A 27,023-nucleotide genomic window follows, 5' to 3' on the forward strand; every position below is an offset into this window, starting at 1 on the left:
CAGTAATGATTGTCTTTTTCCTCTTTCCTTCGCCTCCCCCTGCCTCATTTTTGCCAACCACTTTGCCCCTAATAGCTCCATAGAGCTACTGCAAATATCATTGAGCCTACCGGCGAATCTGATAATCCTCTGAGATTTACGTCGGGCTTGGTCGTGGCATTGGATGTTGATGCAACTCTGGAACATGTGCAGGATCCCCAAGGAACCATTAAAGTTCAGGTAAGCAGTCGTTTGTCATAAATGCAAACAAGATTGCCTTAGGGGCAGTTTGTTTAAGGATGTCCATACTTCTACATTGCAAATAATCATGTGCTTTATTAGTAAAAATGTTGGATTTCTGTGTTTTAGCCACACAGATCTGTGTTTTAGCAAACAGATCTATATATAGTGCACTGAGCAGACTTGCATACAGTTCCCACGAGTTTGCTTTGAACAGTTTGATGCCGTTCTGTGCTCCCTGCAGTGTTTTCACCTGCACTGGGAACGTTACGGACTTGAGCACAAATAAATGCTGGTGAAATTCCAGCTTCTGTAGTGGGAGAAGGGGGAGCAAAAGAAACCCATCTGAACAGTACAGAGATGTGAAGGCTCTCAGCATTCTGTATTTACAATTTTGCTTTCTTTCTGCTGCTGAATTTCAAGTGCAGCAGAGGAGAGAGGTGTGGTATAATGCCAAGTAAGATATACAAATTCTTTTCGTAAGAAAGAAATTAAAACCTCTGCTTCCAGTGCACAGGAAGAAGCTGATGTCAATGTAGTTTCTCCCCCTCTGCTGTGGGTCTGAATGGCCAGCATGTGGCTGTTAAATCTAGGGCAGCTGGACTCCTGATTCCAAGATAAAGCACACCTTCCTGCCTTCCAAGCTCAAAGACAAAACACCAAAATAATACACGCTGTGCAATTCTCCAGTCCAGTTGTTTTCTTTTTTTTTTTTTTTTTTCCTCCTCCTATAGGTATTGTATCCAGATGGACAAGCACAGCTAATCCACCCTAAACCAGCTGACTTTCGAAATCCTGGTCCAGGAAGGCACAGGCTGATAACTCAGGTTTACCTCTCTCACACAGCCTGGACAGGTAATGTTAATGATACAAGTTTGTACGATTGTGTTGCTGCACTTCCCTAAGATAGGAGTGTGTCTTGCTTGATCTCAGTCTCCTGTGTGTTAGATGTACATGCTCACAGTCTTGGGGCCTTTGAGGATCCTGGAGTCTACAAACTGCTGATGCTACCCTTAGCATGGCTCCGATTTCTGTTCCTGCAGCTTTTGAGCGGTTACGTCTCCCTGGGTGACAGGGCGCTGCTGCTGCGTAGGGGCCAGAGGGGCTGCTGTCATGGGGGAGAAGGCACCACACGCTGGGGGATGTGCAGACAATCGCCTGGCACTGGGAACCTCTACATGGGAGTACGTGTTCAAGGGGAGATTGCCTGTTTCTGTGCAGAGCAAAATCAATGCAGGAGTTAGGCCTGCATCCTGATTTAAAGGCAAGGAGTCATGGTAAACTGACTTCTTGTAATTCATTGTTTTAGATCTGACAGGCATTTGAGCAGAGCAGAGAACCTTTGGAACGGTGTGTACTCTACAGTACAATTTCACTGCTAATTAAACTTTCACCCTTTTAATGCCCTAAAACCCACCCTTCAGCTCTGATGAAGTATGCAGCTCCAACACTCACGTTCGGTCTCAGCTGGCAATCACACCTCCCCATGAAAGTGCTTTAGTAATTTGCCTATGGACTTGAAACAACAAAAGCAGAGAGTATTTGTTCACAGCTCCCTTTGTCCTGTTTCTTTTAATCCCTTCACATTTATTCAGATGTGAGCTTTTTTCTGAGCAGTTTTTCTAAGCAGTTACTAATAGGATTTGCTGACTTCTTTTTGTTTTTGTTTTTACCAATAGAGTTTTGTTTAGTGCCATGTTATTTCAAATGCTCCTGCTTCTATAGCATTTCCAAGGTGTATTTGTTTATCCTGCTATCTTTGTTTTGTTTTGGAGAAGAAATGGTGTTATTTCTATGACTGGAACTATTTGGATTTAAAGGCTCATCCTGTACTAGAGGGAGCTGATTCAGGTCCTTATTTCTGCTTCTGCAGCGTTCCCTGGAAGGGCATTTGGAGTATGGCCCTAAGAGATTCTATTCTGGTGTGTCCCCTAGCCGTTATTTTAACCATTAACTTTGACTTGGGCAATTAGGACACTGAGCTGGGAGGGGTTTGGGGAATGGAGTCAGAATTCAAAATGCAGAAATTCCCTTAACTGAAGACATTGAAACGTACTGAAAGCCAGTAGGAAGTGTGTGCTTAGGAAGGAGGATACCCAGAGACAAAGCACAAATTAACTGGTGGCTGTATAGGAGAAGCGATAGAGGCCACTGCAAACTACAAATTAAAGTGTTGACAGTATGGCCAAAAGATGAGTCTCGGGGAGGTGTTAGATGAACTGGGGGATAACTGTGGAAAAAGATTATTTCTTATGTTGTATCTGGCGCTGATGACACCTCAGCTGGAAGTACCACTGCTGTTCTGGGCATCGCGTCTTAAAATGGTGTGGGGTTTGGTAGGTGTCATTTAGGTTTCAGTAGCGTGGTCCTGCTGTGGGTTAACCTGGTATGCAGCCAAGCCCCCAACCTTGTAGTGCTCACTGACTGCTCCCCAGTGGGATGGGAAAGAGAACCAGAAGGGTAAAAGTGAGAGAACTTGTGTGCCATTGCATTGTTCAGCAGTAGCTAAAGTGTCCCTATATTATCAGCAGTGTTTTAGTCGCAAATCTGAAACTAAGCATCATGCAAGCTACTGTGAATGAAAACTAACTTCATCCCAGCCAAACCCTGTACAAGTCCATATGGAAAACTAAAGGAATTGTGTTTCAGTCTAGAAAAGAAAATTTTGATGGGTATGTAGTCCAGCATGCTGCTCAGTCATACTGTGTAGACTTGAAAGCCTGTTTTCATTATGACCACTGGGTAAGAACAAAGTGAAATCATGTTCTGGACAGTTATCTTTCTAGCTGCTGAGATGGTAAAAGAGGGGGCAAAGACTGTCTTGTAGTGTAAAAACCTCCAACAGAAGAGAATTCCTAGAGTAATTTGTGTAAAATGTGTCTTGTCAGACATCATCTGCATTTACCTGATCCTGCCATAAAAACAGAGATCGATGATTTTGTTCTTGTTTGGTTGAAATAACTTTTAGCAGTTACTTGGGGAAGTTGCTGTTGTTATTTTAGCTGCAAGATTTTTATTTTTTTTAAGCTGTGACAGAGAGGCTGGGGATATAAGCGGTGCTCAGTTCTACCACGACAATTCTAATGACAGTTGTATTTTCAAACGCTAGATTGGATCCCGGGCAGCTCAGAATGGCTCTGCTTTACCCAGCATACAGGAGATAAAATTTCATTCCGTACTGGTTGTTCATTGTGTGATGATGATAATGTTTTTTTTTCTCTGCAGAGCCATGTCAGATCGAAGTGCGGTTGCTGCTGGCTTACAATTCAAATAGGAGCAAGGCATCCACTAAAATTCCTAAGTCTGCCTGGAATGAGAGCTTGGAGGCTCTCCCACCATCTGAAAACGGCATAGAGGGGACCATACCCTTCAGCAAACCTGTCAAAGTTTATATAATGCCCAAACCTGCCAGACGGTGAAGTCTGTCGCTAAAAGAAATGTATTTATGGGATTGTTGGGTGACATGAAAGCAACGTACTGTGTTCTAAGATAGTGAACCAAACCAAAACACTTCTATAAGAGAAGTCCGCCTTAGAAATAAAGCTGCTGAAGAATGGTTGGTCTTCTCTCTTAGGCAGCAGATAGACCAATACGGGAGTTCTTCAGCTTTTTAACAATAATTTGTAGAAAATGCAAGCTTTTCTATATTCAGTCAACAAAATCAAGACAGTTCTCGGTCAGCATTCCAGGAGTGTTTCTTTGGGCCAGATCTGCAGCTTTCACTTACCAAAAGTTTCTCTTCAAGGCCTCTAGGTTTTCTTCTATGTATTTACTGAGGTATTTACTATGTAAATGCTTAGGCACATAAATCAGTGTTATTTTTACAGTACCCTGCAATGAAGCTAAGGAGTCTGGGATTTGTGTTTGGGGTTTCAGGGTTTTTTTTTGGTTAGTTGTTTTTTTTTCAAATGTCTAAACCTTGTATTTGTGCTATGGTCTGCAAATTGTTAGGAAAAAAATATTCTGAAGTGCTATTATTCTTGTGTAGGAACTGCATCTCAAAGTGAAATGCCAGTTGCTATAGGCCATATCCTGAACAATTTTACATCCTGTATCACAGTACTGAAGGTAGCATCGTTTGCGGAAGGACACAGGTTGTTCATGATGTGGCACAGGGGGAGAAGGAACCTGCTGGTGCAAGCAGCAGAACTTTGTTAGCAGGACATGGAGTTTCATTGAGTTATAGCAACAAAAATAGGTTACTTTTAAAATCCAACTCTCCTATTGCACATTTTTATGCCTTTGGGAACAACATGATTAAATGCCATGGGCTGAAAAATAATGAACCCCATCCCACTAAGTTTTATGGAATGTGTTTATGTGCTGAGGCCTGAACCAAGGTCTTACCAAGATGGGAAAGTCTCTTTAGTTTTTCAGTTCAGCAGCAGTTTTGACAGTCAGAGTCTTTCTGATGGTCTAAAGTAGCTGAATGAGCTCTCGGTTCTTGTGAGACCAGAGTACAGAGGGACAGGAACTTAATAAAAATGTGATCCTTCTGGCATTCCTGATGAAAGTGTGTTTGTGCATCACTCCCATGTGCAAGGCTTGAGTGAACTGAGGAACTGCCTGTGGTCTGTAGCAATCCTTTGGTAGGATTTTCTAGGAGCATTTAATGTGTGAAACTTTGTAGTGCAGCAGCCAAATGTTATCTGCATTCATAAATCAATTGTTAAAAAAAAAAGTTTATTTTTAGCACGTAAACAAAGCAGTGAAGAAATACTTTACAGTTGTACAGAGATGAGTGTAAATAATAACCCCTTATGTGCTATGTACAATAAACCCAGAAAACTCATGCTAATACGTTTCCTCTTTATTCATACAATCATAGAATGGTTTGGGTTGGAAGGGACCTTAAAGATCACCTAGTTCCAACCCCCCTGCCATGGGCAGGGACACCTCCCACTAGATCAGGCTGCCCAGGGCCCCATCCAACCTGGCCTTGAACACCTCCATGGATGGGGCAGCCACAGCTTCCCTGGGCAACTTGTGCCAGTGTCTCACCACTCTCATTGTGAAGAAATTCTTCCTTATGTCTAGCCTAAATCTGCCCCTCTCCAGTTTATACTCATTCCCCCTTGTCCTGTTACTAGATGAGTGAACAACTGTGCCTGCGTGGTCCTGGGCTCATAAAGGGTTACTGCAAAGTGTTTGTGTGTTTGTGTCTGTATGCTTCAGGCTGTGACTGATGCTTTGGTAGGCAGAGCAGAGACCAGAAGCTGCTGGTTCAGTCTTGAATGCTGCACTTCTCCTTCAGCACCGAATAATGTTGATGGGCAGAACAACGAGGCTTTCGTGCTTCTCCAAGGCCTGTGTGTAAACCCTCTGCATCAACCACCTGTCTGGCATAAACTCTGCCTTTCCTCAAGGTAGTTTGGCTGCTCTGTGGTTATTGGTATTTGAGTTATGATTTATCATTTGTTCCCAGGTGACCAAGCAGCTACTCTGTTCTGGACATATTTTTCTTTTTTTTCCATTTTCAGTATCAAAATATTGGCATCTTTCTGTCTTTTTCCGAACACTGGAACAAATTTCTAATATTTTTGTCCCCTCGTGGTGTGCTTGAGTTCATTTTGTGTAACATACTAGACAAAGACTGCTTGCCTTCTGTATTGCCACTGAGAATCAAATACTGAAAGGCTATAGAAAAGCTCAGCTGTAATTTCAAGATGCTGAAAACCACTTGAAAATTTAAGACATTTCCAGTCTCCTAATGAGAATATTCCATAGCTGGCTTCTCTTCTTGATACCACCCTGTTCCTTTTTCTCTGATTCCTAGTTTGAATCATGAAAGAAATCATAGGTTCTTCTTTTCTATTTAGGTTTTATCTAGTTAAGCAGATGACTAATTCATCATTCTTTTAGTCAAATTGGGAAAAAAAAAACCATTCTCTAACTTTGATTTTAAAATTCAATTTCAAATGCTGTTTCCTTAATGCTGTACTCTTTCCAAGATTCAAATTTACCTTTGATTTCCGTGATTTGTGGATAAGCAGATGAGTAAACATAGAATCGCAGAATGATTTGCGTTGGAAAGGACCTTTAGAAGTCATGTGGTCCAACGCCCCTGCAGTGAGCAGGGACATCAGCCAGATCAGGTTGCTCAGAGCCCTGTCCAACCTGACCTTGAATGTTTCCAGAGCTGGGGCATCCACCACCTCTTTGGCAACCTGTGCCAGGGTTTCACCACCCTTGCTGTAAAACATTTCTTCCCTCTTTCAGTTTAAAACTGTTGCCCTTTGTCCTGTCACTACAGGACCTGGTAAAACCTCCCCTATGTTTTTTAAATTTTTTTTTCAACAGCTTAGCTTGATCTCCAATTGTTTTTAGCTTACTTACACTTCTAAATGCTTTTTTTTTCCACGCTGTGTTCCAACATACAGGAAACCTGAAACAGAAGTTGTATAAAAGCTAAGTATTCCAAGATTTAGTTTGTAGTTGTTTAGATGTTGACTGTTTCCTCCCGCCCCTGGGTTTGAGATACTTAGGCATTTCTGCTCTCAAAAATACTGTTGCTCTGTGTGGAGCTCCAGGACTTTGTGTCATCTCAGCAGCATCTCTGCCCCTTCACTGGTTGCCCTTTAATTTTGGCTGTTGGACTCCTGCGCTGTGATATTCTAAAAGATGATTGAGCTCTGAATGAAAAGAAAAACAAAGGGTATTTTTCATCTCTGTTTAAGAGGGAGCAGAGGCCTTCAGCTTACAGTCACCCAAGGACGGGGAGATTCCATCTCAGATGTCTCCAAATGTAGGAGCACGGTGGTGCAGAGCTGCAGCCAGTGGGAGATTGAGCAACTGAGAAGCAAGGGCAAATAATTTGCTAAAAACTAACAGTGTTCAAACAGCCCTTGCCTCTGCATTTTTACCTCCTAGTTAGATAAAAGGGAAGAGGGTCAAGAATTCGGCAGAGAGCAAAGAAGGCTAAGTCTCAGGAAACGTGTGTAGCTTAAGAGTTTGAAAATGTGTTGTCCCGTTCACCATTTTTTCCCGTACTTAATGGCATCCAGGGGAGGGGGGATATCCTGGCTCTGAAGGTGTTTATGGGGAATTCTTAATCAAATTGCTGAAGTCCAGTGAAATTCATTAGTCCAGTGAAATTCATTAGGCCAACTCTTAGAACTTTGCAAATAAATAATGCAAATATCAAGTCAAGAATTCCAAAACCAATGCATAAATGTATTTGGAACAAAGTTATAGAATCATAGAATAGTTTGGGTTGGAAGGGACCTTAGAGGTCATCTAGTTCCAACCCCCCTGCCATGGGCAGGGACACCTCCCACTAGATCAGGCTGCCCAAGGCCCATCCACCCTGGCCTTGAACACCTCCAGGGATGGGGCAGCCACAGCTTCCCTGGGCAACCTGTGCCAGTGTCTCACCACCCTTATGGTGAAGAAATTCCTCCTATGTCTAGTCTAAATCTGCCCCTCTCCAGTTTATACCCATTGCCCCTCATCCTATCACTCCAAGCCTTTGTAAACAGTCCCTCCCCAGCTTTCTTGTAGGCCCTTCAGGTGCTGGAAGTTGAGGCTTACGAGACATTAACTCAACTCTGGTGTGGCTGTCATGTATCTTATTTTAAAAGTACAGGTGGGTACAGTCACTGCTAAAGTACAAAGCAAATAAGTCCTTTGGAAGACAAAAGAACAGGGCGTGCATTTAAATTGAGACCATATGAAATCAGGTTGGGTTCCAGCTCATGGACATGGGTTTCCTTGGGGTTCCTGTCTTGTTTGTCCAACAAGTCAGAAACGCAGTCACTATTTTCATCTTCTCTCACTGGTCTCTCCCAGCAGTAGGTGCTGGGAATGCGGGAGCAGGCTGCCTTTGTACTTTACAATTTGCTAATGCAATGTAACCAAGACTTCAGAATAAAGCTTGAAGGCTGATAGGGGGTAGGCTGTGCACAAACGCTGCCTGATGCTCACTGAAACTGTGTTCAGTGTGTCTGTGAGCCTTTTAACCACCCGGTTCTCCCGGCTGCCAGCTCATGCGAGCTGCTTCACAAAGATAAGAGCTGGGGACCGACCTGCTGGGTGGCAGAGCAGCTGGGGTGGAATCTTCCTGGCACCTGGCCCAGCTGCAGCTCTGATTTAATGAGAGTTCACTGCCTACTGGGAGATGGTTTTCCTGGTGGGAGGCAGAAAATGGGTGTATGTGAGAAATCCTGCCCTATAGAGGAGCGCTTCCATGATTTGGGCGATGAGCCCATGATTTTAACGAATTATTTATGGCTCTAGCTGAAAGCAGCAATTTAATAAAGATACTATTTTGAGCTCCGGTTGAATTTTTTGATGTCCCAGCTGTTTCACCACACAGCAAAGGCAACTCAGGCAACAAGGAAATTGGCCTTTCGGTGACTGGGGCAGCCCAAGTGAAGCAGCTGTTTTTGTGGGAACTGCTGGAGCTGCCTCAGGAAGATGTGACCAGAGCAGTAATCGAAGACAAGGATGGAAAAGACTTGCAGCAGATTATCTCCTTGTCGACACCATCATTTTGTACTGATGGCACTGAAACTCAACAGTTCACCTTTAAAAAGAGAGATCTGTTCCTTTGCAGATCCCTGTTTTCAAAGTGGAATCTTCTGTATTCCACCGGTTGCCAAATGCAAGGAACAATTAAGAGGCTGCAGCACAAAGGCGGGTAGGACACACCTCTGAAGGTCACCTGGCACTGCCACAGGGGCTCTTCTGCTCTCACGCATTTGGGGAGGACAAAGCCCCCCTCATACCAGTGAGGAGCCCACTGTGTTTTTCTCAAATGTGGGACCTGGGCTGAGCCATTTCGTTGAATGCAGCTTCATTATTTTGCCCCATTAATATGAAAATATAAAAAAATAAAAGGAAAATAAAAATCCACCTGTCTGTAAAAGACTGGGTGTTCTCTCAGCTTCTCCTAAGTGTGTAACTCGCATCCCACAGTACTTATAACACTGGAACTGTCCTCTCAGCAAAAGCCTTACAAAGCTTCTGCCAATTTAAGGCTGCCTTAAGGCCCAAAAGCTCACAAAATAATGCAAATATGTGACTGTGATTGAGAGTCAACCAACCTCTGCTGTAAGATAATGACATTTAATTCAAAAAGCATTCACACTCTGGAATCAGCAGGAACCGATTCTATTGGCGTTCCCTTGGGATGATGACAGTCCTCGAGTCAGCGGTTCACCACCTACTTCACACCATGCAAGTTATTCCAAAACACGTCTCAGCAGTTCTGACGAGCACCTGGGACCAGCTGCTGTGTCAGAGAACACACGCGTGGCTAGAAAGGCAGTTCTTGCTGGTTTAGGTAAGATGTTGCATCAAACAAAGCTCCACTGATAGAAAATATTGCTGTAATTAGGAGATTGCAAGATAAAGCTTTCAAGTACTCACATTCCCTTTGGTTTTACACCACGCTGTATTTTATCAGACAAAATGTTTTAAATGATCATTAGAGAAAAATAAAAACCAACCCAAAAACAAGCCAACCAGAAAAAGAACACAGTATTTTGTGAAGAGTTATTCTTGGGTCTTGGGAAAGGAGCACATTCTCATACCAGTCTAAGTTTCTCTGCTGCTACTTGGACAGCTCTGATGCCTCAGGGCTGTGAGGGCCATCTCTGTGGTTTCATTAATAGACACAAACTCAATATGCACAGATTCAGGACTAGATTGACCCTGGTGGGGGAAAAAAAATCTACAGTAGGTAACTTGTAACGAGTAATACCAGTTATATTGCTAATAGATACTGGTACACTGGTAATGGAAGCCCACCAAGAACAGCAGTTAAGACAACTTTTTAAGTTCTCACTGTGACAATGTGCTTGTTGGCACAATGTTTAAATCATCAGATAACGACAACCAGCAAGAATTATCACACCCACCCCCAGCTTGCTAGCAGCAATTTAGACTGATTTCCTAAAGATCAACATTTTATGCTGCAAACTCTAGTTTTTGTGACCAGTCTGACAATTCTAAGCAAATATGGACTTTTGAATAGATACGTATTGCACAACTCAATCCTCACAATTCACAATTAATAGGAAAACTCTTTGAGGCTCAGATTTTACATTTATTCCTGGCAGACACTTTTTTTCTTTTTCCAGATTCAATCTAAAATTTAAAAGTGCTAAATTTTGTGAACCATCACAAATACATCCGTGTAGGCAGCATCGTGACTGAAGTTGCCAGCAGGAGGCAGAGTTGTATGTTCTAGGTTCACTTTTTCATTTATTTTATTTTTAACTTATTTATACAGTGCTGGGGAAGTGCTCCTTTACTACTGCTTCCTATCCACCACTTGATTGTACTTGAGATAGTTTATGGCTGCATTCCAACAGCCAATAATGTAGTTTCAGGCCATTTCCTAATACAAGCATTCAAAACCTAGTATCTTAATTCAGGCAACAGGTGACAAGTTAAGTAACCAGGACTTGGACAACCTTCAGAGGAAGATGAGATCAATCACGAGAATCAATGGAATTGGTTCTGCATTTAAATTATTTTAATAAGAACCCCCTTCTGTGAGCACTCAATTTGTTTAATTCCTGAGCTAATAAACTGTTCTTGCATTGTAGATTGTCAGCACACAAACACCTTGGCACGTAAGCCCACACTCTGTTGACTGTAATTTGATTCAGCAGAGAGGTCTGTGATTTGGCTCCGGTCAAGGAAGGTGGAATGAGCTGAAACGCTTCAGCAGGTTGAATGGAAGACTCCCCCTACTTTGACACCCTGAGCAGCCAGCGCATTGTACTCTTCCACAGCCTTCTCAGTTTGCAAGACCAATACATCAATCCCATTTTTCTTCAGGTAGTCCACAGTAGATGATGGAACCTCAGAAGAGAAAAGGAAATGAGAAGAGCAAGTATTAAATTCCTTCCTTCCCACACTGCTTGAAGAAAAAGAGGTACTAATGGCATTTGTTAGCAAATGCCCTTAAGTAACTGATAGCAGCCAAACTGATAACATGCTCAGATATTGCTAAGAGCTATGTATTTTTCATCTTAAATAAAATAACTTGTATATGCACACCTCCCATCTCTCCTTAACATGGTTTAAAATGCAGCTCTTTCTTACAAACTGGAGCTAAAGACAATTAATCTAAATAAAGTGTTGCCTCGCCAAAAAGCTAAAAAATTGTTTCTCATGAAGTGACACTCAGCACTTCTGAGCTTTCTGTAGCTAGTTTATCTGCTGAAACAACACCCTGCCAACATAAGTAACAAAAATGCCTATTTACCGAAGTATATAGAGCAGGCTAGAGAGCTAATTCATAACCTATTGTAAGAGGGGGGACTAATGACACTGTAAAAAATTCTCCTTGTTTAAATTGTCCTGTAGCAGAATGTAAGTCTGTTTACAGCTTGACACAGACACAAATACAGAGGAGGTCAAACACTGTTTCTTTCAGGAAGCAAAGGACTCCTGGCAGGAGCTCAGTCATGCTAATGCAGCAGCCTGCATTTTTCCCCTCTCTTATTAAAGCATCACAGATCCTTTTCTAGTTTCCCCTAATCGGAGGGAGAGGGAAAACAAACAGTTCTAATTTATGTTTCTCACAGAACAAAAACCTACCTGCAAAGCCTCGCTCATGCCACGACCAATCACCACAGTTTTAACACCTTTCTTGACAACTTCTTCAAGGTCAGCTGGTTGCACTCCCGGAGAATGCTAAGTGGCAGGGGAAGAAAATAACAGTCTGTGTACTGACAGCATCCGCCAGTGAAGCCTCCTCTGTATGTTCTGACACTGTCCGTAGATGAGCAGGGTAAATTAGCAGTACTAAAATGTAACACAACCTGCTTTTCTGTGCACACGCGGTAGATAACATTGCTAATTTTAAAAGGTATTTCATATGCAGATGAAGAATGATAGCTAATTAACTGATGGCAATATTATCCTTTGTTATTAAACAGTTAAAAATAAAAAGATGCATTATACCTTCCTAAGACATTTATGTCCAACAACGAGCATTTTATAAATATTAAAAGTTAAAAGTGAAATCTATAAATCGCAACATATTGCTGTTTGTTTCAAATGAACTTTTTGTAATAAATATTGTGGCAAGCCGAAGTTTACTCACTTTAATTACAAAGAGCTCCTCAAATCATTAAAATTATTAAATTCTTTTCTGGCTTATTTTGCAAATCTAATTGACCAAAGAAGACTGAAAGGTACTGGTTAGCTTCATTTCAGTTAACAATTTCAATTTCTGCACTACTTTTAATTTTGAGAAAGGAATATTTGAAACCAAACTCCTCTAAGAAAAAAAGAGCCTTATCAGCATGCTGATTAAGTTTTTAAACTAAGTCATTTACTGCTAGTAAGCTTTAAAGAGAAGAATCCACCACTACACCTATAATATTAATATAAAACATTTTTATATCACACTAATTATTCCCCTGGATTCGGTTTCTCTGTATCTCTGGATGCCCAAGAGTAAGGTATACACAGCCTGTGGCTAGAATTTGTCCCCTTTTGGCATGCATTTTTTTAAACCATACTTACTATTCCTCCCCCTTTTGGTTTTTGGTGGAATTCTTAAGTTCTTTTAGAGAACTAAGACAAGCTTCTCACTTGAAGTGGGTAATGTCATAGCATATTTCTGGAGAATGTTATTTTACGGAGATGCCCATAGTTCTTTATCTCCTATACTCCCAGAATGCACTACATTCTTCCAATGAATTAAGGTCAAAACACCAGCTCAAAAATTAGCTTCTGTTGTACCATTTGTTAGTGAGCTACTCTCTGGGTCCTCTCCTTTTTCCCCTGCCCAAGTCTTCAGCAGCTGATGCTTCAGCTTCTCACAAGGTGTCAGAGTCACTCTGTCAACCCTGCTAATGCTTCAGTTTGCTGGATAGGGCAGTGCTTTTCAAACTGAAATGAACGCAGCAGCTCCTCAAGTTGCAGGTGAGAGAAACCTTCCACAATGGGTGGCTTGCACTTAGCCACCAGAAAGTCTTTAGCCTGGCTGATATATGGAATATCAGCAACAAAGATGGTTGCCCGTTACGGTCCTCCAAGTTGTGTTCCTGTTAGCCCATTTACATTTGATGTCCACACATCAATTTCTATCCACCTAGAAAGCAGAGGTCTCTTCGATATGCAGAGCCTTCTCGTACCACATCACCGCAAGTACCTGTTTATGACGGCATAGGCAATGCTTTTCTTTCGGGTTTTTTTCAAGTAGGCTCAAAGATTAGACAAAATGAACTGGTATGGTTTACTGGAATTACAATAATGAGATTGCTGGGGAAGGTTTGTTAACACATGATAAGTACTCCTGAGACACTAAAGCCATGGAACAAAAGGATTTTCTTTGGTTACACAACACACGCTGATCCAGGGGCTTCCATGTGTTTTGTGGGAGACTCAAGTAATTAAAGGAAACCTATAACATGATGGAGTAACCGTATCATTCCTGATTTGATAGCTGGAGGGAAAGAGGAAGGGCAGCAGAATTAGTCTGTTTTGTTCTCTGGTCTATCCTTTCAGGATTCCTGCTTCTTTCTCCCATTAGCAGATGGCACCGAAATGCAACCAGCCAGGAAGGCTGCCTTTCATCCCCAAGGGTTAAGGCCAAAAGAACTATTATTGCTTAGTTACAGAACCTTGCAGAGCCAGTCACACCATCTTCCCGATTAAAGCATTATGTACTACACAACAGTCTGACAGCAGAGAAGGAAAGGAAGAAGAAAGGAAGCAACCAGGGTAGGGGGGGTGGAATTAGATGATATTTAAGGTCCCTTCCAACTCAACCCATTCTATGATTCTATGAATTTATTTCCAACTAGACTGTGGGACATGATCAGCACTGCTTCTTTCCCAAGCTTCAGCTCCACCTACCCTAAGGTAAAACATGCTCAAAGAAAGCAGACACGCTGCAGTCTCATGAGGAAACATGCAGAAAACACATCTGGTGAATCCTATGATTTCCAGTGCTGATCAGATTAACTTTTTTAGGGTTCTCCTAGATTTGGAAATGCAGCCTAGAAAAGCTTAGTTCTATTTTCACATTTGTCACTTCCTATTCATTTTTAAACCAAGTCACCAAACTCCTCATAGATGCAAGGGGGACGGAACTGTTCTAAATCAGGAGCTTTACAAGTGACCTATATATGGCAAAACCTAAATGGGAATTTTTTGCTTCCTAATGATATAAAAAGGATACCAGAAATTCAACCTCTCCAAATAACCCAACTTTCGTTTTTCTCCTCTGATTTTAATTTAACATAGACTGGTTTTTCCTGTTTCAGCTGCAGTATTCCTCTCTTTCAGCTGCAGTACTCCTCTCAGGATTTTTATGGACTAAAAGCTTTTATCTGTCACCTGAAGACATCCCTTGTTAGAAACTTTAAAAGGAAAGCACGGCCTCCTAAATGCTAGTAGGTGGTTGTAATTCAAAACCAAAGTTTTCAAGTGGTTGGAATGAATATCAAAATGTGATTGAGCTGGGACATAGGTGGAACTTTTCAGCTACTACATCCATTCTGCTTCTCTGGTCATACATGCATATAAACAAGGAAAACAATATTGTCAAACAAAAAAGCAACTCTCATCACACAACTCCCTGTTCTGAACAGCCAGTGAAAGCTTTTTTTTTTTTTATAATCAGACTACAAATGAAATACATCTTAAAAGGTTACATACACAGCTACCTTTCTCTCTGGAAGGTAGACATCCTTGCACAACAGCACTACCTCTCTCTTGGCATTATATACTCTGTATAATTACAGATGAAGTTCCAAAACCCAAAGGTTCTGCCCTTCAGTTGCAGCAAAACAAATTCTCAGAACTGTATCCTCTGTGTGGATACAGCTGCAGGTGCTGGGTTTAAGACCTGATCAGTACATAGTTCTTCGGTGCTTTAATTTTTGCTTAGAAAGTATGGAATTTTTTTTCCTAACCAACACAACTATCCTAGTGCAAACCCTAATATGGGGAGAGTTATCAAGTTCCTCATGCAATAGACATTATGCTGCTTCTAAATCTGGAATGTTGATACTACTCCATGTGCTTTTATACAGTTCTGATAGCATTTACAGATACAGTTCAAAAATTGTGAGAGGAGGAACTTAGTATGTGACTATCGGGAGAAGCCACTGTGTGGTTAGCCAGACTGTGAGCTGTTCATGGAGAAACTAGTGCATGTGATACTGTATCTGCATATTTTTCCTCTGAAATAAGTACAAAAGACCCCAAGAAAAAGGATGCAAACTAAACCACATGCATTGTTGCCTTCCAAACACAGGATCAGCTACTATCAGTTTCTTTTAACTTCCCATAAATTTTCTACCTCACTCACAGAATCACAGAATCACAGAATAACCAGGTTGGAAGAGACCCACCGGATCACCGAGTCCAACCGTTCCTACCAAACACTAAACCATATCCCTCAGCACCTCGTCCACCCGTGCCTTAAACGCCTCCAGGGAAGGTGACTCAACCACCTCCCTGGGCAGCCTGTTCCAGTGCCCAATGACCCTTTCTGTAAAGAATTTTTTCCTAACGTCGAGCCTAAACCTCCCCTGGCGGAGCTTGAAGCCATTCCCTCTTGTCCTGTCCCCTGTCACTTGGGAGAAGAGGCCAGCACCCTCCTCTCTACAACCTCCTTTCAGGTAGTTGTAGAGAGCAATGAGGTCACCCCTCAGCCTCCTCTTCTCCAGGCTAAACAACCCCAGCTCTCTCAGCCGCTCCTCATAAGGCCTGTTCTCCAGCCCTTTCACCAGCTTTGTTGCTCTTCTCTGGACTCTCTCCAGAGCCTCAACATCCTTCTTGTGGTGAGGGGCCCAGAGCTGAACACAGTATTCCAGGAGCGGTCTCACCAGTGCCGAGTACAGAGGGAGGATAACCTCCCTGGACCTGCTGGTCACGCCGTTTCTGATACAAGCCAAGATGCCATTGGCCTTCTTGGCCACCTGGGCACACTGCTGGCTCATATTCAGTCGGCTGTCAACCAACACCCCCAGGTCCCTCTCCTCCAGGCAGCTTTCTAGACAGACTTCTCCTAGTCTGTAGCACTGCATAGGGTTGTTGTGCCCCAAGTGCAGGACCCGGCATTTGGCCTTGTTAAACCTCATGCCGTTGGACTCTGCCCAGCGGTCCAGCCTGTTCAGATCCCTTTGCAGAGCCTCCCTACCCTCCAGCAGATCGACACTTCCACCCAGCTTAGTGTCGTCCGCAAACTTGCTCAGGGTGCACTCGATGCCTTCATCCAGATCATTGATGAAGACATTGAACAGGGCTGGACCCAGCACTGAGCCCTGGGGAACCCCACTTGTCACTGGCCTCCAGCTGGATTTCACACCATTTACCACCACTCTCTGGGCCCGGCCATCCAACCAGTTTTCCACCCAGGAGAGTGTGCGCCTGTCCAGCCCAGAGGCTGACAGTTTCTCAAGCAGAATGCTGTGAGAAACTGTGTCAAAGGCTTTGCTGAAGACTTTGCTGAAGACTTTGCTGAAGACTTTGCTGAAGACACTCAAGACTGCTTTTGCCAACACAGTCTGAAAAAAAAGGTTGTTACCAGCACCTTATGACAACTGCACTCTTAATCAAACACAGAATGCAGTTTGAGAGTTCCTAGATATGTGAAAGTGGTCTGCTCATGGTAGTTGTGAGGACTGGTGGCAACAACCACTACACCCTGTCACTCCCAGGACTCCCAGGACTCCTCCGACCTCTCCGCACAGTCACTTCGGAAACACACACTCAGTTCTTCCCAGGAAAAGTCTAACTGTTAGATGAAATCAAAATGCAGCCCGCTGAATTTCTGGCTAGAACTGCAACAGATGCTCTCTGGACCATTCTAAGAGTACAGTTTAAAACGCAGGATGGATACTAAACAGCAAACTTACATTAGTCCCAGTTTCTCGCCAGTCCCAGGTTCGGCTTCCTCCTGGCCATACTTTGCAGTCCTTATATGTTGTAGAGCAGCCTTTCACCTTCATTTGACCCCAAGAAAGGGAAGCAATTTCAGGGGAAGACATCATGAAGCTGAAAGCAAAGTCTGTAGAAAACGATATTCAATACATAACATCAGGCTAACATATGCAGCACGTTAATAAAAAAAAAGAAAGTTCTGCCCTTGCCCAAAGAGCTGGGAAGGAAATACTATTAGACTTCAACCACATGATTTTGTGACAACAGAACTGAACTGGGGAACAGCAGATTTGTTGAATTTGTTTACCAGCCCTCTTGGGGATTTTGTGCAGGATTTTGTGCAAATCATTTTAGATGCTAAATCTGTGCAAGTACTGGGTGCTCAACTTTTAAAATTATCAACAGGGATCAGGTCCCAGAATATCCTCTCATATCAGGGTTTTAATCTTCTGCCTAAAACCTACACTGAAAATGCTAACAATTTCCTAAAATATCTGAGACAGACACTGTTTCTTTGGCCCTCTAAACCATGTTGGCATCTATGAGTTTATTAATTTAAGAGAGTAAACAAGGTTAGAAAAAATCCCAAAGAAACCAATCCAATAGAAAAGCCACCAACAAAATAATGACATTGCCATATTGCTCCAGCATTACTGACTTTACGAGACCTAGAGGGTCAAGTCTTCTTTCCCAAAGTACTCCCTTAGGCCACAGGGAGGTCAGATCTCCCTGTGCCATAGGACAGTTATGCTTCCAAACAATGACTTACCTAATGTTGACCTCAATCTTCATTGTTTCAACTTAAAATGATTACTTCTAAACCTTTCTAATATGGATAAGGAGAACAGCTTAAGCTTAGTCTTTTCCATCATTTTTTGTTTTCCCAAGGACTTGGCTCTTATTTTTTCCTTTCTTTTAGATTACACAAACTTTCCTTCAGTCATATTTTCTAAACCTCTGCTTATTTTCCCCTTTTTCCCTGGCAGCCAATGATCGGCATTCATCTTTCTCTGACACCTGCTGCCTAAAACTAGACGGAGTGTTCCAGTCAAGGCTTTATCAGCGCTGCTACAGACCAACTGCCTTTTGGTATTGACAACAGTAATTTTTACGTCTGCTATCACAATCACAACTGGGCATCAGCAGGGCAGGGACGCTGCCTCAGAAACTATGTCTGCCTCACTCTACCATGAAAGCCTATGTCCTTTTAGCAGTCCTTCACGTTACTGCAATCTGATTGCTGATGTGATTCTGGCAGCAAGACAAGCGATGAATCGCATGGTGACACTCTGGAAACACATTAGGCTAGCACAGCTGTGAACAGATGGGTCTCAAAGATAAAGTGAACTTTCTGCCCCTCCAGCTGAGAAGGAAGAGGATGGCCTAAAACCCACAGATCAAAGAAAGCTGGTTGTTTCTGAAGTAAAAAGAGCTCTGCTCTTGGTTGATCCAGAAAATTCCAGTGGCAGATCCTTCCAGATAGGCAGTTTCTCTTCCTTTACCTTTTAATTGTTCAACTTTGCCAGCAAAAATTGATCATAGGAACCCTGGTAGCACTGACTAAAGAAAGAGCCCTCACGAAAGAGAAATTTTTGCATTACCAGGATTCCCATCCTGCTGGAAGCCTCCTTTCCTGTCTTGCATGTGCTACAGCAAACCATAATACGACCAGACACACTCCTGGATTGCCAAGAGTGGATCTCAGTATTCTCCTTCAAACATTGCGTGAAGTAAAAACTGCATTACTTAGGGTCTGGCACAGGACTGAGGCTGCCAGATCTGCTTCTTCCACAAAGCAATGGGGCAATTCTTTCTTCCTTGCTCTGTTGTGAAGTCAGTGGCACGTGTACCTTGCCAAATAGGAAGCAGCTATAGGGAGTGAGATTTGCCTGGATTCATACATTCTAGAGTCTCTCGTTACACACCCACAATGCAAGGCATTCAAACGAAGGTTTGTAAGACTTCTTTTCTAAAAATCTGTTTGAAGGGAGATGATAGCAGAAGAAATCACCTACACTAGTTCCAACAGAATGAAGTCACTCAACAGCCAAAGCATAAAGGGTGAAAAAACACCCAGAACCTAGCTCTAAAGAAGGAAAATAATTTCTGCTTGTGCTAGTCTTAAGAAAAAAAATGTCAGAATTCAACCTGGAGGATAAACAGAGGTAAATGAACAATTAAGTCTTTAGGAATATCAGATTTCCCAATCCACATAATATTATGAGGCTGGGATTGTGCAATCAGATACAAACTGCAAATGGGAGAGCAAGGGCTCTAGACTATTTTTTCCAAACAGCATAAAAATAAGTAAATATCAGAAAAGAAGAACAAAGCCATAAATAAAAAATTGTCATCTAAAACTATTTCCCATAGCACTGCCAGAGAACATCAGTTAAGTCAGGTTACTTGAATTAATAACAGTATCTTAAATTGAAGTAAGAATGAACTTTTTAACAGAAACTTTGGACGTTCTTGGCACAGGGCATGGCTGTTAAGGGAAATGAGAAAATATGATAAATACATCCATATAGGACTTGAATATTACTGATAGTTGATTGTGATACATAGAGTATTGTATTAAGAATATAAGAACAGGTGTTGGAAATTAATCTTTATGACAACTACAAGAACACTGTTCAATTGTCCCATGTACAGCCCCAGTCCAGCTGAATCAACAGTTTGTGTAAGAAATGTCAGTCTTAGAACATAAATATTGGATTTTTTTGACTGGAGGAGGAACGTGACCTGTTGAAGCATCACTTCTGAGGGAGAACTGAAACGAGACAGCAGAGGTGAATCAAGGTGGACTTTTGTTGACTTTCGAGTTAATGAAGAATAAAGAACTAGGAGCACATGGAAAAACACCAAGAACTTTTCAAAGAAAATACCCGTTATATAATGCTACAGAAATACCCAATGAGTTTGCGGGGGCCTTTGCCCAACTCTGAGTTGTAAATAAAACAAGCCTAGAGTCACCCACTGTCTGGTGACAACCCTTTAACAATGGTCCAGTCCCCAATCAGCAGGAAAATACTTCCCCAACCACTAAGTTGGGTTTTTAAAATTAATTGACAATGACAAATGTACAATACCAAAATACGCTGGACTGCTTCAGATCAAGAGAGACATGAACTGTGACTCACAATGAAATGGCAGTTTCTGTAAATTGCAGTAGCCTAAACAAAATAGATGATGAGGAGAGATGGCTCTGGAATATATAAGCAAAGTTGTGAGAGTTTAAAAACTTCGGAAACAAAGGAAGCAGAACAGAATCACAGAATGGTAGGCATTGGAAGGGACCTCTGGAGATCATCCAGTCCAATCCCCCTGCTAAAGCAGGTTCACGTACAGGAGGTGGCACAGGAATGTGTCCAGGTGGGTTTTGAATATCTCAAGAGAAAGACCCCACAGCCTTCCTGGGCAGCCTGTTCCAGTGCTCCATCACCCCCACAGTAAAGAAGATCTTCCTCATGTTCAGGTGGAACTTCTTCTGCTCCAGTTTGTGCCCCCTGCCCCTTGTCCTGTCACTGGGCACCACTGAGAAGAGCCTGGCCCCAGCCTATTGACACCTGCCCTTTAGATAAGGGCTGATAAGCTTCCCTCTCAGCCTTCTCTTTTCCAGGCTAAACAGCCTGAGCTCATTCAGTCTATTCACAGAAGAGATACTCCAGTCCCACGATCATCTTCATGGCCCTCTGCTGGACACTCCCCAGTAGTTCCTTGCCACTCTTGAACTGGGGAGCCCAGAACTGGGCATGGGACTCCAGATGGGTCCTCACTAGGGAAGAGTAGAGGGGTAGGATAACCTCCCTTGACCTGCTTGCTACACTATTCTTGATGCACCCCAGGGTACCATCAGCCTTCTTGGCCATGAGGGCACGTTGCTGGCTGATTGTCAACTTCTTGTCCACCAGGACTCCCAGGTCTTCCTCCGCAGAGCTGCTTTCCAGCTGGTTAACCCCTAACCTGTACTGGTGCAGGCGGCTGTTCCTCCCAAGGTGCAGAACCCTGCACGTGCATTTGCTGAACTTCATTGGGACAGTTTAAGAGGAGGCAAACCACACATTTATGCAGCGAGACAATCACACAATAGTTTGGGTTGGAAGGGACCTTAAAAGTCATCTAGTTTCAACCCCCCTGCCTTGGGCAGGGACACCTCCCACCAGACCAGGCTGCCCAAGGCCCCATCCAACCTAGCTTTGAGCCCCTCCAGGGATGGGGCAGCCACAGCTCCCCTGGGCAACCTGTGCCAGTGCCTCACCGCTCTCATGGTGAAGAAATTCTTCTTTATGTCTAGTCTAAATCTGCCCATGAAAAAGCCCCTCTCCAGCTTTCCTGTAGCCCCTTTCAGGTACTGGAAGGTCGCTACAAGATCTCCTCGGAGCCTTCTCTTCTCTTGTCTGAACAATCCTAACTCTCTCAGCCTGTCCCATAGCAGAGATACTCCAGCCTTCATCATCCTCGTAGCCCTCCTCTGGACCCGTTCCAACAGTTCCATATCCTTCTTATGTCGGGTAATACTGACAGACAGCATGAAACCGAGACCAAGAACGGCAGAAGCTAAGACCAGCTGAGAATTAGAACGAAACTCGAGACAGAACCACAGTTGGGCGAGCGGCCGGATTGGTAGAACTGCCAGGACACCTGCGAAGGGCTGTTTGCGAGCAGCACCCACCAGCAGCAAACAGAACCAAAGCGGCCACCGCAGCGCAGCGCCACGGAACGATTTGTGGAGACGGGCGGTTCTCGACATCCAGGCGCAACCCTGATCGAAGAGGGCAAAGGTGAAGGAGTAAATCAGCGTAGGCCAAGTTCCGAGCCGAGCAGAACCGAAGCGAGCCGAGCCCAAGGGAAACGGTCGAGCTCCGCCGAGCCGAGCCGAGCTGACGCGAACTGAGCCGAGCCAAGCCGAGCCGAGCTGAAGCAAGCTGGGCCGAACCGAACCGAGCTGAGTTGAAACGACCCGATCAGAAGCCCAGCCCAGCCCGGTCTCCCCCCACCCCACCCCCGGCCCCGCACTCACCGCCGCCCGCGCGCCCCCCGCCCCGCTGGCCGCCGCGTCCGCCTCGGGGGGCGGGGCCGCGCGCTGCCCGCTAATTGGCCAGAGCCCCGCGCTGTCCCCGCCCGCTCTCGGCTCCGATTGGCCAGCGGCAACCCCTGGCCCCTCCCACCGCCGCTCCCATTGGCCAGGCCGGCAGCTCCTGGCCCCGCCCCCCCTCGCGCACGGCCTCGCCCCCGCCCCCCCCCGCCTTGTTTTCATTCCCCGAGCCGCACGCGGAGGGGGCACCGCCTCGCGCCGCTCTGGCCCCCGCCCCGCCCCTCTCCCCGCGGTGCATTGTGGGACAGCGGCGGCGCGGCCCGGCGGCCCCCCCCCCTCCGCCCCCTCCCCAGCTCCTTCTCCATCCTCAGGTCCAAGATGGCGGCGGCGGCGGCTCCTCCGGCTCCATCTCCGCCCGCCCCTCCGCCGGCGGGGCCCTGCTGCCCGGGCTCCTGGCCCAACTTCGCCGTCGTCTGCTCCTTCCTCGAACGCTACGGGGCCTTGCTGGACCTGCCCGAGCTGCCCTTTCCCGAGCTGGAGCGCGTCCTGCAGCCGCCGCAGGAGCCCGGAGAGCAGGGTGAGCGGCCCGGGCCCCCCGCCCGAGCCCTCTCTCCCCCCCGGGGCTGCGGGGCCGGGGGCGGAGGGCCCGGTGTGTCCCCCCCCGCCTCCTCCCGGCCTGGGGGTGGAGCGGGCTGGGGGGAGGAGGGGCCTGGGATTCCCGGAGCGGACTTGGGGGGGGAGCCCTTCTCCCCCGGGCAAGGAGCTGCTTTTTTGGGGGGGAGCAGCTGTTTGGGGAGGGGGGACTGTCTCCCCACAGCGGAGTCCGAGAAGGAGAGAGAGAGTCCCCCTTCCCCCTCAGTGCCGGCTGTGACTCCTCCATCTCCCTTGTGTCCTCTTCCTCTGTTTCTCTGGGTTTGCTCCCGGGCCCCGTGCGGGCCGGGCTCCTGCAGAAAGTGGGGGAGAAGCTGAAATAACTATTTTTATTCAAACTGGCGCTTGCAGCGTCTCTCTCTCCCAGCTCCTTCCTCCCTGCAGCGTGGGGGTCGCTTTGCTGCCCCCCGCACCATGTATGTGTCCGTTTTTCCTTCGTTGAAACGAGACAGACGCGCACACAAAAGACAATGTCCTGATCTGCTTTCATCTCCTTATGTATCTGGGGTGAGGAATGGCGGGGGCCCAGAGAAGCCCTTAGCCCTCCCCATGGCAGCTGTTGGGGGCCATCCCCCCCAGCCATTGTGTGCCATCTCCATCCCTCTCTTCTCCTCCCTTCTTGCAGTTGGGAGGGGATACTTGCTCCTTCCCCTCAGCCACCTGAGCTGTGTGAGGCGGAGGGATGGCTTATGCACTCCAGTATTTTCTTTCCAGCTGCTCCTCCTCTCTCCCCTCTCTCCAGTAGCAGATTTGGCTGCCAGACTCTCTTGATTCCTGCCTCTGTGCAGTGGATGTGGGAGGGCCCTGGGCCAAGAGAGCAGCGTCGGGGAGGGAGGGCTCTGTGGAGGCGGCCGTAGGAATATAGAGGGGAAGGTGCTTGTTGCTCTTGGTCTCTTGTCTCTATTATTGGTTTGGTTGTTGCCTCTGCACTCTTGCCACATAGGGAGACTGTGGAGCTCATGGCGCATGCTCGGCGAGGCCCCGCAGAAACTTCCTGCTGCTAGAGAAGCCCAGCTCAGGGCTGCTGTTGGTCCAACAGCCCTTGCTTTTCCCCTCAAATGAGCTCACTCTTGCCTGCTTCCCCACCAAACCCACCCTGTACAGGGGATGTATGATTAAATCGGTGTGTAGGTGCTTCCTGATTTAAAGGAAGTTGCTTTTTGCAGAGCGCGTACATCTTCTCTGTGAGTTCACAACAGCCACTGCTGAAATGGAATGAGATAAGATTAATGTACTGTCTCCTCATATTGTCCCATGCCTGATCAATATGAAAAAGGCACGTGAGATCTGTTAACTTCTAAAGCTGTAGTTAACTGTCTGGAAAATAAGTGTTTATATTCAATTCCTGAGCAGTCCTGTACTACCTGTGTTAAATAAGGACTCTTTAGAAAAAGCTTTGTTAAACTGTTGCAAAAGTTATTCATAAAGATTACCGACACAGTTAAAAGTTTAATATTTTAATTAAAAAAGTCGTTTTACAGGGATGTCTGATGTGTAAAACATCTGTTTTACTTTGTGACACAACATAAGTGGGTGTGTAAGAGTAATCTTCTGGTATGAGCTGTGGAGTGAATTAAAATGTAAGGATGAGATTGTGACCTGTGTTTTAAGTATATGAACTATATGCACTTGATTAAAAAATAATTCCTGATGACTTCAGTTGCACAATGGAGTGGTTTATCAGTAGGACTATAACTGCATAACACATTCCTAAAAAACCTTCAAGGACTTGCATTGTAGAGTTTGTGTTATGGATTGATTTGATATTTGTCACACTTTTAAACTCTTCTCTATGTCATCCATCCTGTTTGACAGGGACAGGTCATTCCCACTGCGTTAGAACAGCCCCCCCCCCCCAAAATGGGAACAGTTTTAGCTTCTGAAAATGTAATTTCTAAATGACTTGGCTTTTTGCTTGTGCCTGCTGTAAAAGATGTATTTGCTTGCTTTTTCTCCTCTCTAAGAATGAAAATGTAAATATGTGAAAACCAAACTTGAGGGATTCTTGACGCTTTGCTTGATAACTTGTGTGACAGAGGTTTTCTTTTCCCTTGATACAACTAACTTATCAGGCTTGATTTGTGGTGCAGGTAGCTGTTACCTGGTGTATTTTATGCTTTTGGACAAACAGTTGTAGTGACTAGATTTCTTTACATGATTTTTATTTCAGTTCAGTTGGTCCCCAAAGTGTTGTTTCTAGGCATTCAAGTCATGAAGTTGCTAAACATTGACTGAAAACTGAAGTGGTCCTTTTTTTTCTGAACATCTGTTATATACCAACTATATGCAGTTTTTCTTGGATTGCAAAAGGGATTTGGATTTCAGTTACATCCAGCTAGGTTCACTTCCGATACCATGGTTTCTTGACAGTTGATTTGCATTGACAGTGGCACATAACAAAATCTAAGCAAATAGCTACAAAGCCTCAAAGTTGTGGTGGTTTTTTAACTTCTTAGAATCTTAGAGTTTTAAATCTCACCTGCCAGGTAACAGCTATTTGGAACTTCTCTCCACATTCGTTTTTCAGTCAAGGCAGGAAAGCAATAGTTTGGGGGAGGGAGATTGATTACCTTTAACGCTTGTTTGATGCTCAGCGATTTCAAAAGTGTTTTTGCTGGGTTGGGTTTGTTTTGTTTTGTTTTTTTAAAAAAACATGGCCTACTTGCCTAAGGAGTTAATCTTAGAAGATGCCAGTATAAGTTATTTTCTTTGTATCAGGATCCTCAATGAGTACTTGGAGCTCAAATTTGAATGTTGCCGAGTAGTTGTATAACAGTGGTGTTTTCTTTCCTGTTAATAATTAGAACAAAGAAACCTTTCATTATTAAGGAAACAATGTATAACCTTCCCATACAGGAGGGGATGCTGCAGAGATACTGGGCAGATCTCGACAGCTAGGGAGCTATCAAATATTTCTTGGAGGGGCTTTAGATTTTTTTTTTTTTTTAAAAAGCACAGGCAGCAGTTGAACTTCACCGTATTACTTCTCCTGCCTAAGAACTTCAAGACAAATAGTAACGGCAGCAGTGTTTGAGTCTCAATAGTTTTCCTTAGCAGCCCAACTAGTTTAGCTATCAAATTAGCCTTTATTAGTGGTGGGTTAGATGTTTTAACTATGTGTACACCGGTATGGTCTTGTCTTAAAATGTGCAAACCAATTTATAATATTCTATAGGATTTAGTGGGTAATGTGTAAATATTGCTTGAATAGGATAATAAGAATGCGTGTTGTTGATTTTTCCTGTCGCTATTGAATGGTGGGATAAACTAGTAGCCCTGGAAATAGTCTGCTGCTTAGGAAGGCTGTACAATAAAATAGCTTAACTTTTCCTGCTGGTGGTTCATTTAAAAGTTGCAACTATTCAGACAAAAGTAACGAGATCTGCGGTTATCTGGTGAAGATTTTATTTTATGAAGAATAATTACCTTTCCTTTGAGAATGGTTATTCTTGCTTTATGTGCAGTGTTGTGACTTGAGTTGCAATTATGACAATCTTGCACTATGTTGTGCAGAGTCAGGTGTCTGTCAAGATGATGACAGCAACTTAGGAAATTTGCTAACTGATATGCCTCAAAAAATAAATAGCTCCTTGTAGGATTTCTTAAAAACCAGCCCAGTATATGATTTTGACTGGAAATTCTGAGGGCTGGGAGATGTCATTACCATGCATTACTGTACTTTTAGATGCAGAAGTAAGGTAACAATACTGATCATCCTACAGCATGCCACAGTACCATATCACTTCTGAGTCTGCTTGCCTGCAAAGCAGTGCAAACTGGAAAAAATCATCACAGGAAAACAATACTTGTTCTAACAAATGCACACCATAATTTTTTGCTAAGTTTTTATTGCTACAGAAAAGCAGCTGCCAATCTAAATGTATGTGATAGAGGGGAGCAAGAACTATATCTGTGTTTAGGGCTGTGTTTAAGGAACCATGATATCAAATCACCGCCTCCTTTGTGTTGGTAAATAGCTTGAGAATTGGTATAAATGTTAATTAAGCACTTGGTCTCTTGTGAATGAAAATATTAGTAGAACGTTAGCGTGCACAACAGAGATCTAATTTTACACATGACTGCGCAAAATGCTTGTTGGTTTGCCAGGTTCCTTGGTGTCTGAATGGGAGAACCTCTCCCGGAGGTGCATGGCATCTTCCAAAGTGTATTAGGGTGTGCTAGCTCATCTGTTTTTGCAGGCTTTTCTTAGTAAGATGGGGGTTGACTTATTCTTGATGGAAATTCTAACAAGTAT

The 27,023-nt window shown here is 44.2% G+C and overlaps 3 protein-coding genes across 5 annotated transcripts in view; 2 read left to right on the plus strand and 1 right to left on the minus strand.

Moving 5' to 3' along the window:
- Positions 1-5,017, plus strand: part of INTS4 (integrator complex subunit 4) — a 33,637-nt gene extending 28,620 nt beyond the window's left edge. For both annotated transcript variants that reach the window (XM_069883289.1, XM_069883290.1), the window contains exons 21-23: positions 76-219; positions 954-1,074; positions 3,445-5,017. In XM_069883289.1, the coding sequence (XP_069739390.1) occupies positions 76-219; positions 954-1,074; positions 3,445-3,638 (459 nt within the window). In that variant the 3' untranslated portion in view covers positions 3,639-5,017. The remainder of the gene's footprint in view (positions 1-75; positions 220-953; positions 1,075-3,444) is intronic.
- Positions 5,018-9,271: 4,254 nt separating this feature from the next.
- Positions 9,272-22,152, minus strand: AAMDC (adipogenesis associated Mth938 domain containing). Of its 2 annotated transcripts, none has more exons than XM_069883250.1 (4): positions 22,103-22,152; positions 17,055-17,193; positions 11,773-11,868; positions 9,272-11,031 (listed from the first exon to the last, which is right to left on the minus strand). In XM_069883250.1, exons 2-4 carry the CDS (start codon positions 17,187-17,189, stop codon positions 10,891-10,893), a joined length of 372 nt encoding a protein of 123 aa, XP_069739351.1. In that variant the 5' UTR covers positions 17,190-17,193; positions 22,103-22,152; the 3' UTR covers positions 9,272-10,890. The 2 variants fall into 2 exon arrangements, with proteins under 2 accessions (XP_069739351.1, XP_069739350.1); XM_069883249.1 differs by having other exon boundaries at positions 17,055-17,206.
- A 302-nt stretch (positions 22,153-22,454) lies between these two features.
- RSF1 (remodeling and spacing factor 1) overlaps positions 22,455-27,023 on the plus strand; it is a 61,766-nt gene continuing 57,197 nt past the window's right edge. Inside the window, exon 1 of the mRNA XM_069883244.1 lies at positions 22,455-22,694. Within this exon, the coding sequence (XP_069739345.1) occupies positions 22,496-22,694 (199 nt within the window). The 5' untranslated portion in view covers positions 22,455-22,495. The remainder of the gene's footprint in view (positions 22,695-27,023) is intronic.

This window comes from Phaenicophaeus curvirostris, chromosome 1 (genome assembly GCF_032191515.1).
Source record: "Phaenicophaeus curvirostris isolate KB17595 chromosome 1, BPBGC_Pcur_1.0, whole genome shotgun sequence".
NCBI lineage: Eukaryota > Metazoa > Chordata > Aves > Cuculiformes > Cuculidae > Phaenicophaeus > Phaenicophaeus curvirostris.

Bases quoted from the DNA above. Each gene is read 5' to 3' on its own strand.
- AAMDC (XM_069883250.1), bottom strand. From the start codon at position 17,189: ATGATGTCTTCCCCTGAAATTGCTTCCCTTTCTTGGGGTCAAATGAAG. The intron at 11,869-17,054 runs GTAAGTTTGCTG...CCTGCCACTTAG, and splicing joins GGCGAGAAACTGGGACTAAT to CATTCTCCGGGAGTGCAACC. The intron at 11,032-11,772 runs GTAGGTTTTTGT...TTCTCTTCTGAG, and splicing joins GCATGAGCGAGGCTTTGCAG to GTTCCATCATCTACTGTGGA.